The sequence below is a fragment of the Podarcis gaigeae genome (assembly GCF_964106915.1).
Source record: "Podarcis gaigeae genome assembly, chromosome: 3".
Taxonomy (NCBI): domain Eukaryota; kingdom Metazoa; phylum Chordata; class Lepidosauria; order Squamata; family Lacertidae; genus Podarcis; species Podarcis gaigeae.
Genome location: NC_139680.1, coordinates 36,700,745 through 36,712,909, shown reverse-complemented (window position 1 = coordinate 36,712,909; position 12,165 = coordinate 36,700,745). Strand labels below are relative to the sequence as shown.

Below are 12,165 nucleotides of genomic sequence, written 5' to 3'. Positions count from 1 at the left end.
ATAGTCTAAAATTGCATGTTATGCATTTTAAAAAACCTAACAAATAGTTTGTATTCATTTCAAAACACAACAGTTATTGCCAGGCAGTAATTGTACTTGAAGTTACAGGTTTAATTAACAAGTGGCACTTTCAGTGACTACCACACATTTGGAAAATGGGCATTATTAGTAGCTGTTGGGACTTAATGGTTATGATATTTACTAGTACTGGAACAAAAAGCACAAGCATTGCACCTTTAATCAAAACTAAGCGGTGGTTGCCAGTATATTTTCTTGTGCTCTAAATCAGAGGTTTTCCATCTGAGATTGCAGCCCAGCTTCTGTGAGGAAGGGACCAAGCCAAGGAAAGGGCTGCTTCCATAGGTTGGCGTGTTTATTTTCAGCCAGTGCCTGAGTCTACCCTTCAGCTCCTTCTGCCCCCTCTTCATAGGGCAAAGCCTGGAATATGGACTGCCATAAAAAGCCTTATGCACATATATTCCTTAGTCCTTGTTTTTTTATCTTAATAATGGATTTTTAATTGTTGTAAGCATCTTGGGCAGCCAGTTTTAGATGAAAGGCGGACTTTGAGAAAATCGGTAATGGTATTCAAGTTTTCCTGAAAAAACAGGTTGTCCATCACTACCAATTTCGCATGTAAAGTTTTAAGGCCCTAGCTTAACTGATGATGGAGAAGATCAATAGTTTTGGCCAGATCCCTTTTGCAATATTCTGCTTGAAATTGGCATTTCACAAACTATGGGAGTATGGCTTTGGAGAGCTGCTGTTCCGTGAATAAAGGCAGTTTTGTTGGATGCTGCTTGTATGAGAGTAAAGGAGTTACTTATATTTTGGCCTTAAACTCTGCCAATTCAATAGGCTTAGCTGGAGTCAAGGAGCAATACTGTTGTAAGATAGGTGGTAAAATGGAGCTCATATACAGCTGTGATACACCATTTATCTCTTTTTGAATTTCCACAGCAGTGCAGTTGATCCTGGGTAAGTGGAAAGTTTATTTTCAAAAACGAAACTGAAAAGAGAGATGAAATTGGCTGATAAAATTTGAGTCAATTGAGAATTTGAGATAGTCCAAAGAATTTTTTCTTTGAGTGGGAAATGCCCCAGTGCCTTATTGTTATTTACTTACATAATTTGTATCAGGATTTATCACCATGATCTCATTTCTGTTACACCATTTTCTGTTTTTTTAGTTTTCAATAATGTGTGTACACATACATGCCATCTTTGCTTCTGGCATTTTTATAGCTTTTGCTTTCTGGATAAACAGCCTCCATTCCTCAGTTACCCTTGGAGGGTTGTACAGTTTATGGCTGTATATCTTTACTGTCTGATAAACAGTTCCAAGTTTTTCCCCTTCAGTATAATTTAGAAATGCTATTAACCCCCCTCCCAAACAGCAACCTATTTTCACACATTTTTGTCACTCTACTTTCGATTGATATTAATACCTGGTATCGTTAGGTTTCACCTCTTACAATATTCCACCACCAGCACCAAAATTGAAAATAATCTCTTGGGAATGATTCTACATCATGACATAGCATCCGGCCCTTGGGGCCACTCTGCAGCAAACGGGACCACCACCAGGCTGCTCTGAGAGTTGAAGAAGCAAAGCCTTTTCTCTTGTCTAAAGAGGAAAAGCAACCTGTTGCCACCTCATATTAAATAATATTAAGCCCCATACAGTGGTACCTCGGGTTACATACGCTTCAGGTTACATATGCTTCAGGTTACAGACTCCGCTTACCCAGAAATAGTACCTCAGATTAAGAACTTTGCTTCAGGCTGAGAATAGAAATCGTGCTCTGGCGGCGTGGCGGCAGCGGGAGGCCCCATTAGCTAAAGTGGAGCTTCAGGTTAAGAACAGTTTCAGGTTAAGAACGGACCTCTGGAACCAATTAAGTACTTAACCCGAGGTACCACTGTACTCATGACCAAATGCTAACAGATTTTGAATAACCCTTGAGATTATTGATTCAGGTAGGTAGCCGTGTTGGTCTGACACAGTCAAAATATATTTAAAAATTGCCTAGTAGCACTTTAGAGACCAACTAAGTTTGTTCTTGGTATAAGCTTTCATGTGCATGCATACTTCTTCAGATACTTGAGATTATTATAACCTTCATAGTCTGTTTTTACTCATCCTTTCTGTATTATATTTTTTTAATGCTTGGGAATAGACTGTATTTTCAAATATATGGTTATTCTCTTTTTTAAAGACCAATATAAGTTAGCTTCTCCCCTCCCCATATACTGTCATGTCACTCATCTTCAACAAAACACCTGCGCTTCAATTTAATTTTTCCACCCCTTCCTGTCATAACTGGAATTGCTTTATAGGTTACTGTCTTTTGGGGGGTGGGGGTGGGAAGGGTATATTAAACATTTTCTTTCCATTTCACAGACTTTATTTTATGTGCTTTCTAAATTACTAGGTATTCCTTTGCTCCAGTTCTTAAATTCTTCTTTAGAGGAAGATTAAGAGCAAGGCTTTATCTGTGGTGGAAAACATTCCCTACAAATAGTTACATAGGTGCTAGGCAACTGAGCTCTGTATGCCAGCTCAAAACTTATTTGCCCAGGCTTTTAGTGAATAATGCTGTGGTTTCTGTTTTATCTGGGGTGTGAACTAATTGTTTTTACAGTTTTTATTTTTTTACGACGTCTTAATGATGTTGCTTTTGCTGAAAAGTGGCATGTAGATAGGAATTAACGGTGGGTTACAAATAACTAGTTTTTAAAATATAGGCATTACTTTCTATTTTCTCGGGGGGCAACAGAGAGGCTCCCTCTAAAGATAAGAAATGTTGGTGGCAGCACTATCTCATGATTACTGACCATTGGGAAACTCACCATCCAACTTTAGTTTGAAAACCCTCAAAACCTAACTATTATGGAAGAACTAACAAACCATTTGAGGACATCAAGAAACCACAAAGCCGCAGACTCCTTTCATAAAACTTGGCAAGACTCTTTCCTTTATTGATAAGGATTATGTAGATGCACAAGTGCCAAAATAGCATGTCCGCTTCTGGAATCTATACCTATTTTATGAGGTGTTCATGGAGATACTAGCCATTTATAAACTAGCAAATGAGAACAAACCCCTAGCAGTGTAGAGTGATAAGACCTTTATTCTCTTCTGCTCATTACCTCAACTGCCTGCCTGTACCCCACAACAGACCCATTTACCTATCTACTTCTTTGCTCTCATAAGCAGAAGGTTGTACTGAATTTTTACGTTGCTGACTACTGAATTTTTATGTTGCCGATTTTATTGTTCGTGTTATTGTTATATATAGTAAAAAAAAATGAAAACAATCAAACCATTCCACATGGAATTTCTATTCTCTCATTCCTGTCTTTCATTTCTCCTTCCTCATCTCCTACAACTTTTAAAAAAAGAATTGTTGCTCTAGAAACTTGTATACTTTATCTATGTTTGTCAAACTGCCAGTTTTTTTATTTTCTCCCCTTTCCTTAGATGTACAGAGTCCTCATTTTTATTGCTTTTTATAATTTTGCAGTCTCTTGTTTTTTTTTGTTTGTAAGATTTTCCATTTTTCTTAAGGACTACTGCCAGTCTTGTACTGTATCCCTTTGCAGCTTTATTGCTTGCCAAGTTCCTCAGCCTCTAAAATTGGACTACAGCTCAAAATTTACAGCACGTCTGAATAAGTAGCTACAGTTTTTCATACCAGCTATAGTCAATTGTCTTCCAAATGCTAAGTTTCTCCTCCACCCTCCATTGATCTCTAAGATGATTGAGGTAGAGATTGTTGCAGTTGAGAGGTACTGTATATAATTTGTTTGACTAACTAAGCACCCACTGGTAGTCCAATACCATATTCATTATATCGTGCTGAGATTGGTCTGATGGGCAGAATATGAATAAAACAACTACTTTCTGTGTTGGTTCTAGGATACTGATCAATGTTTTGTCTCAAGGTGATCACTTACAATTGAGAATTAAAACCATCTTTGCATTTCCTCCCCCCAGGCTTATGGCATGTCCGCTTTGCCTCTGAACCTGATAAAGGGAACAAGAAATGCTAGTTATGAACGCTTGGAAAACACTGAAGATATTGAAGAGGTTGAGCAAAGTATACAAAGGATTAAATCAAAGGTTTGGTTGGGTTTCTGTCTTAAAATATTGCTCTTTAACAGCTTTCGCTCTCTGGCCAAACAGGCTCTCTTAATTTTCATCCATTTATTAGGTGTTGTACTGCTGTGACTTGACCTGTATTTTCTCTTATATGTATCTTATCTTTTGTTTTCTGTACCCTGTTCTGATATTTAACAATGTGACAAGTTTAAAATCTTTAGAAATATATGTTTAGATTGGGTAGAGAGCAGAGCTGGCTCAAGACATTTTGGCACCTGAGGCAAAGCACAAAATGGTGCCCCTTCCTTCCCCTTCCCACCAGAGAAAGAGGAGTGAGTGAAGGTCTACATCAGGAACAAGGAGGGAATAAATATATCCATTGGGATCTGATGCCCCTGTGCATCCTGCCGCCCGAGGTGGTCGCCTCACCTTACCTCAATTGTTTGGTGGTGGTGGTGGTTGTTTTTCTTCTATTATGTTTTATTGTAATTCATATTTGGTGTTAGCCGCCCTGAGCTCGGCCCTGCCTGGGGAGGGTGGGTATAAATTTATTATTATTATTATTGTTGTTGTTGTTGTTAATTTTTAAAAAAGTATATACTGTAATGTATATCTAGTGAGATTGAAATAACTAAAATGAATCTTCACAGTTGTATATAACGGTAACTATTAGCTCTCCTCTCCTGCTATATACTGTTCTTTTGATTTAACTGTGGCAGTGGTATTACAAGTTTCAATAATTTTCACACTTCTAAAAATATGAGTACTAAGCACACACACTTTTCAGTGAGGCACTTGCAGAGAGGACATTTTTGAGACTTTATAATTGGATTGATACTCTTAGATCAGAAAAAATATCTCTCCACATATGCTTACTAGAACAAGTGATTTATTGAGTAGAATTAGTGCTTTTCTGGTTGTTGTTGTTGTTGTTTTTTAAATGTGGTCTGGTACTTATATCATGATAAATGGTAAAATACCTCTTCCACTCCGCCACTTCCTGCACCCTCTCCCACGTCTTTATTGAATTTGTGATAATTTTTTATTAGAAGGTTGATGATAATAAATCAAGAATACATAATAAATATGTTTATTGAGTGTCAAATAACTAAAAAATGAGCTAAATTGCTGCTGGGGGCATGGCATAGCACAAAATGGTGACCATGAGGATGTGGCACAGTACAAAATTAGAGTACAGCCATTGGTGTGGGCCCCCCCCCCCCCCCACCTTATGCTTGCCATGCGGAGTCAGCCAAGTACTGATTCTGATTGTGGAGACCACACAATATTGATTTTTCCTACATGCAAAACAATGCTATTGTCTGATTACAGAAAGCATTTCCTGGTAACAGGGAAAATAATTCAATATGGCCACAGTACACTTATCTTTCGCATGCACATACACACTCTTTTGCGTTGCTTTTCCCGCCATTTTTTTAAAAGCAAGCCCCAGCATGGGCAAAGAAGGCCCATCAGGGGAATAGCAGGGGGAAGCAAAGCTTCTGGTATTATATACTGGACAGAAACAAACCACTGAGTGGAACCCTTTTTAAATGGCATAACTGCTAAAATGAGATACTGGATATCTTTGAATTAAGAACCCAAACAACCATGGAAAAATACAAACTCAAACTTCAAGATTTACATCTTTTGTTCTCCCCCCGTTAGTGCAAAGATGGTCGGCCTCTACCAACTCGGGATAGGCGGACACTGCAACAGCTTGAGGACAAGCTAAGAGCCCTTCGAAGGAGAGGGAGGCGTCTGGAATATATTGAGAAGAGCTGCTGGACAAGATTCTGTGGAGCCATGAGGCCACTAAAAGTAAAGTATAGCACATAATTTTTTTGATGTATACCTGTATTATGTAAAACCACTAACTGGTTAGAGCACAAATTTAAAGTCCTTTTTTGACAATGCATGCCAGTTATGGGTGGTCCCAGAGCCTGAGGTAGGTAGATCATTCCTTTTTCTCTCTCCCCTTCTCTTCCCCCCTGCTTTTTCCGCTCCTTGCCACCAACATGAGATTTGTACCTAGGACCCCATGAAAGCTCTAAGGCTATAGGTTGTCCACCCCGTGTTAGAGGCAGAGGGATACAGGTAGCTGCCACAGTATGAAACAATGAATTTTTTTAAAAGGTATTTTTTTCTATCTGGCTAAAAATATTTACCATGATGACAAGAAATGACAAGAAGTGGTCAGTTAGTTTCATGTGCTCAAGGTCGTCCCCCCAAGCTGAACAGCAAGGAAAAAACAAGAGTAATCACAGTACATTGGTACCTTGGTTTTCGAATGTCTCTGTTGATGAATATTTCAATTCTCGAATGCAGTAAATCTGGTAGTAAATGCTTCACTTTTTGAATGCACCTCAGAAGTCGAACATGCCATACAGCTTCCATATTAACTTTTCTGTTTTGAGACTCCTGTATTGAGTTTTTGGTTTTTGAACTTTTTGGAACAATCTTCCGGAACGGATTCAGTTCAAAAACCGAGGTACCACTGTAACAGTTTTGCTGTAACAGATAGCCCATTTGTGATATGGCTTTCAAAATCTGCTGTATCTGTGGGTAAATGCGGCCTGCTCACCTTGGGCTCACTCAAAGCAGCTCTTTGCATCTGAGACGTTTTATGCATGTTTTCACACTATCCATTTTTCACACTATCCATCTTTAGAACAAATCAAACAAACAAAAATCAATACTTTTACTTTCCCGGGTTGTTGGCAAGCAGGATAAGACTAGAACACTCTAGACCAAAGATTCTTGGGCGGATTATACTAATTAAAGTTCAAATAAGTCTTTAAGAATGACAGAAAATGGTGCTTATGTTGCCAAGATGAAGGGACATGGGTGGCGCTGTGGGTTAAACCACAGAGCCTAGGGCTTGCCGATCAGAAGGTCGGTGGTTCGAATCCCCGCGACGGAGTGAGCTCCTGTTGCTCGGTCCCTGCTCCTGCCAATCTAGCAGTTTGAAAGCACATCAAAATGCAAGTAGATAAATAGGTACCACTCCGGCAGGAAGGTAAATGGCATTTCCGTGTGCTGCTCTGGTTTGCCAGAAGCAGCTTAGTCATGCTGGCCACATGACCCGGAAGCTGTACGCCGGCTCCCTCGGCCAATAAAGTGAGATGAGCGCCACAACCCCAGAGTCGGTCACGACTAGACCTAATGGTCAGGGGTCCCTTTACCCTTTAAGAATGACAGAAAATGGTGCTTATGTTGCCAAGATGTAGGGGGAAATAGGCAGTGATGTTACTTGGATGGACTTCCGTTTTAACACTAGGTTGGAACAAAGAATCAACTTAGTAAACTCAATAAATAAATACTTTCAATATTTTGTAACATTAACAGTAATGCGTCTTTGTCAAATATGTTAGCACAACATACTGTTTAGAAATCAGTCTGGTCAGGTCTCTTGTGAACCTGCCAATTCATTATATGCACAGTTTTCAACTATTTCTGCCCTTTTATAGTTAAAAGAATACAAGCAATCCTTGTTTTGTGCAGGGGTTACATTCCAAACCCCCACAGACGTTGGCTGAGTGCGCGTAAGCCCACCCTGCCCCTTTTCATGATGTCTTTAGAACATCAGGGGGCTACTTTTGGGTTTGGTGGTGTGTGTGTGATCACGCGTCATTTGGACATGCCTGAATCACTTGCTGCCTGTGTTATGATTCAAAATAAAAGCAAGAAGTGGAAGATAGACAAATTTATACTAGCCAGTGTGGTGTAGTGGTTAAGAGCGATAGTCACGTAATCTGGGGAACCGGGTTCGCGTCTCTGCTCCTCCACATGCAGCTGCTGGGTGACCTTGGGCCAGTCACACTTCTCTGAAGTCTCTCAGCCCCACTCACCTCACAGAGTGTTTGTTGTGGGGGAGGAAGGGAAGGGAAAGGAGATTGTTAGCCGCTTTGAGACTCCTGAAGGGGAGTGAAAGGCGGGATATCAAATCCAAACTCTTCTTCTTCTTCTTCTATAAGCACTAGATAATTGTGACATCAGTTCTTTTTAAAAAAAGTTGATTTTTTAAAAAAGTTCTGTTGATTTACTTGGAAATGAGGTTCCTTTGAAATATTCTTAGGACTGTAGCCACTGACAGTTTTGCAGTGCCACAGGGTCACAATCTATTTAGCAACTATATAAACTAAGTTGGAAGCAGGAGCAAGATTTATGGTTGAAGTTACTGATAAAATTGGACAAATAGTGGATCAAATTAAGATGGGTAGACAGGTGGAGAAATGTGTGAACAGACTTGTAGGATGAACAAATAAGCAACAAATTGAATTTAGAGTTAGAAAAGCATCAGGGCACGAATGTGGAGAAATGAAGTTATGTAGCAGAAGTAGAAGCAAAAGCCTGAAGACACTGGGGATTTTAAACTTATATAAACAGGATTACACCTGAATACTGCTGAAAGTACTTCTGGTTTTCAATATGCATGCTTTCTACCAGAGATCCTTTCATCATATCTGGGTTGAATTGTCACCAGAAAAATATTCTTTCATCTAAAAAATACCCTCTTCATATCTAAAGACACAAAAGTTACATGCAAATCAATCAGAAAATGACCTTGCAATGTCCTGATTGTTTAAAATACTGAAGATAAATAGAAACTGCATAGTATTTCCAGTTTTATAGAAGTACACACTTGTCATGTGTTTAGTCTGCAGGTCAGACCTAATAAATTATTCCCATCATCATTATCCTACCGTTCACTCTTAGGTCCTAGGGCAAGTTACAACAATTAAAGCACAACATTAAAAAGAGTGAATCCTAATAATACACATTTCAAATGTCAAAAGCCAGAGTTAAGGGATGCATCTTCAGCATTCCCTAGAGCTCTTTTCAGATAACGTGTTCTGGATATTTGGTATATATACACAATGCAGTAGTAGCTTCTTACAAGTTTGCATGCACTTTATATCCTTCAAGGACCTTTTCCAGCACGAAAGCTTTTACCACAAACACATAATAGCATATTGGCAATTAGGTAGAATACAGGCTAATTATGTTTGGTTTTGCACCAAAAGTTTAGTTCTGTAGAAAAGCCTGGTCTGTTAACTTTCTATACCATTTCCTTGTTGTGTAGAACTTAATTTCATAGTTCTCTTTGGCATGCCAACTACCAGCCAGATGGGCAGGGTACAAATAATAAAATTAGTATTATTATTACATTTGGTATTCACAGTTGCAATCATGCAGAAGCTGATCAAATGCAAACTTGAGCTTTAATGCACTGTTGTAATAGTAATTTGGTTTTTTGAGCATTGGACGGTGTCTGTGTATGCTTACTGGTTCCATGTGACTGTCTCAGTTTGTGGTAGCCATGTGTAGAGAAAGTGCACATACTAGGGGCTTGTAAATTTTCATGGCACCTGTTAGCCTTTTCTGTTAAAGGCCACATCCCCTTTTGTAATTTATTGCAATAAAATTGTGTATCTTGTTTGCAATTAGCTATTGGGAGCCACTTCACTCAAGGCTGTCTTCCTGCAGGAAAAATAGAGGGTAGATGATAATTTGGGATACATACAAGTTATATTTGTGTAGGAAAGTTTTACAAAGTGACCTCCGGTTATCGTCGATACTGCCTATGCTGTTTTCCTTTTAATTGCATGATCTAAAATTGAACCAGCACACTGCTTGGAATGCACCATGATTTTAGTTAACATTCATTTTTTCACTGATAGGTAGCAAGTAAAAGCTAGTACAAATTGGGGGAAATGACATTTATTACTATGCTGCTGTAGTTCACGTAACACAAAATGCACTCGTCCCAGAATATTCCTACAATAAACAAACACTTTTGTCTTGGAGAGTGCCGGTCATTCTCTAGAGTTATAGATATTTGATCTGTGTGATTTCTCCCCCTCCCCCCATCTCAAAACAGATACTGTGACTTTTCGTTTGTGAACAGTTGAGAATAGCAGTGAACATATGGAGTTCTACATTTGGTATTTGCAGCTCATTAAGAGCTTCCACTGAAAATTTATCTTGAAAAAAGGTCTTACATTGTGCTCTCAATCTTTAAATGAATATATTTATCTTGTGGCTTCAATTGCCCAGAGAATATTGCTTTGGAAAAAGCAAAAAACAAGATTGCCAAGAAGCTAGGCAACACTTTTCAGTCTTTATTACATGCCATTATTTTACTGTGTAAGTGTGTAGGTTTGACTTCTTGTTGCTTTCCCACTCTTTCTGTGTAGTTTCAGAAAAACACTTCTCTTAAGCAGATCTCCTCAGTGTGAAATTTCTTAAATTCAGTGGCCAGCTGAATTTGAGTGTGTGTGAACCTTTAGATATACAGAAGGGATATTTTAGCTACACTGCATCATTTTGATTTTTGCTTAAATGTTTGTCACTTCCACACACTTACAGTGGTGGGGGTAATTTTCTAAAATCTTCTTGCTCATTCTGCATGGTACTGTGGGGTCTGCCATTGTGGAGACCATAGAACAGCTTAGCAAGTTCTTGAAAGCTGCTTGCGCAAGGGCTACATGTGTGCTGTAATAATAATAATAATTTATTATTTGTGCCCCACCATCTGGCTGGGTTTCCCCAGCCACTCTAATGTGCTACAATTTAATGAGATGCATGTAAGAAATTGTATTGGGGATGCTTTCCTCATTGCAGTGTTGTTGTTTTTTTAAGTATTCATCATTTTATAACATCTATTTTTAAATATCATTTTTTTATTGTCCTCGCTGATGGTACTTGAAAATGAACCCATGCAGTACAAGCCATGGGTGCCATTGAGAAAACGAGATTCAGTGACAGCTTAGAATTTACAAAGCATGAACAACTTAGGTCCAAGGTGCCTTAGAGACCACCTAAACCCTTATATCCCAGCTCCAGATCATCTGCAGCAGTGTCGTTGGTTGTTCCCCAAGTTGGTGGTGCTCATTTGACATCAACATGAAATAGAGGATTTAGTGTCCCCATTCCAGCTCTGTAGAATGCTCTGCCAGTAGAAATTAATCAGGCTCCTTCAAGTTCACCCTTTAAACTTCTGCTGAAAACTATTCTGTTCCGCCAGGCTTATGTAGGCAATTCAGAATACATCTTTCCATAATACGTAGTTGATTGTGTCAGATTTCAAATTTTGTATGTGTTTTTATAATATGTGTATATAACTGTAAAGCAGTTTGCTATTTTTTACGCTATAGTGCAGGGATGTCCAACATGTCGATTGCGATCTATTGGTGATCCCTGCGAGGTATTGGTAGATTGCGGTCGATCGCTAGCCCCTTTCTGGCCCCGCCCCCTCTCCCAGTGCCAGCCTCTATTGCTACAGAAGGGAAGCCGAAGTGGCCAGCACAATGGCCAGCAATTGTAAGATTAGTTCCTCCCACCCTCAGAAGAGCTGCGCAAAAGTCCCCAACCCCCCCAAAAAAATCTTCACTCCCCCAAAAAAGCTCAACAACTTTGACCACCTGAACCCCTAAAAAGGGGGGGGGTAGATCACTGCCAGATTTCAATTTTGAAAGTAGATCGCAGTCTGTCAGATGTTGGCTACCCCTGTTATAGTGATATATACTTATTTTTATTAAATCAATAATTTGTCTTTTAGATTGTCTGGGGAATATTTTTTATCCTTGTGGCCCTGCTGTTTGTTATTTCACTCTTCTTGTCCAAGTAAGTTTATAGTGTGTTTTCTACATTTAAAAATGAGGCTGTGTGAAATTATATTACTTGCAAAGTGGAATTCACGCTAACCTTTCATGTGAATATGTTTCTTGTTTACCACCCCAAAATTGAGAGTGGGTATGAATCCAATGGTTTAAATCCAGAAGTGAACACAGTTTATTAAATATTACATCTCTCTTTTGGATTTTCCCTTATTGTAATGTGTTTCGCTCAAAGCAAGCACTTGCTGCATTGCATCTTTTAGTTATTGATGATCATCATATACACTGAAGTAAAATATTGTGCAAAACTTGCTCAAACTGATCTTGAAAAACTAAAAGAAAAGAAGAATGCCTGTATACACTCTTAACTGAATAAAGATTTCTAGGGAACCATTCCTGATTTGCTTGCAATATGGAGATATTCAGGTAGTGAATATC

General features: G+C 38.9%; 1 protein-coding gene across 1 annotated transcript in view; it reads left to right on the top strand.

The window, feature by feature from the left end:
* LMBRD1 (LMBR1 domain containing 1) overlaps nt 1–12,165 on the top strand; it is a 45,985-nt gene that overhangs the window by 21,467 nt on the left and 12,353 nt on the right. The window contains exons 8-10 of the mRNA XM_083730438.1: nt 4,001–4,126; nt 5,774–5,926; nt 11,670–11,734. Of these exons, the coding sequence (XP_083586564.1) occupies nt 4,001–4,126; nt 5,774–5,926; nt 11,670–11,734 (344 nt within the window). The remainder of the gene's footprint in view (nt 1–4,000; nt 4,127–5,773; nt 5,927–11,669; nt 11,735–12,165) is intronic.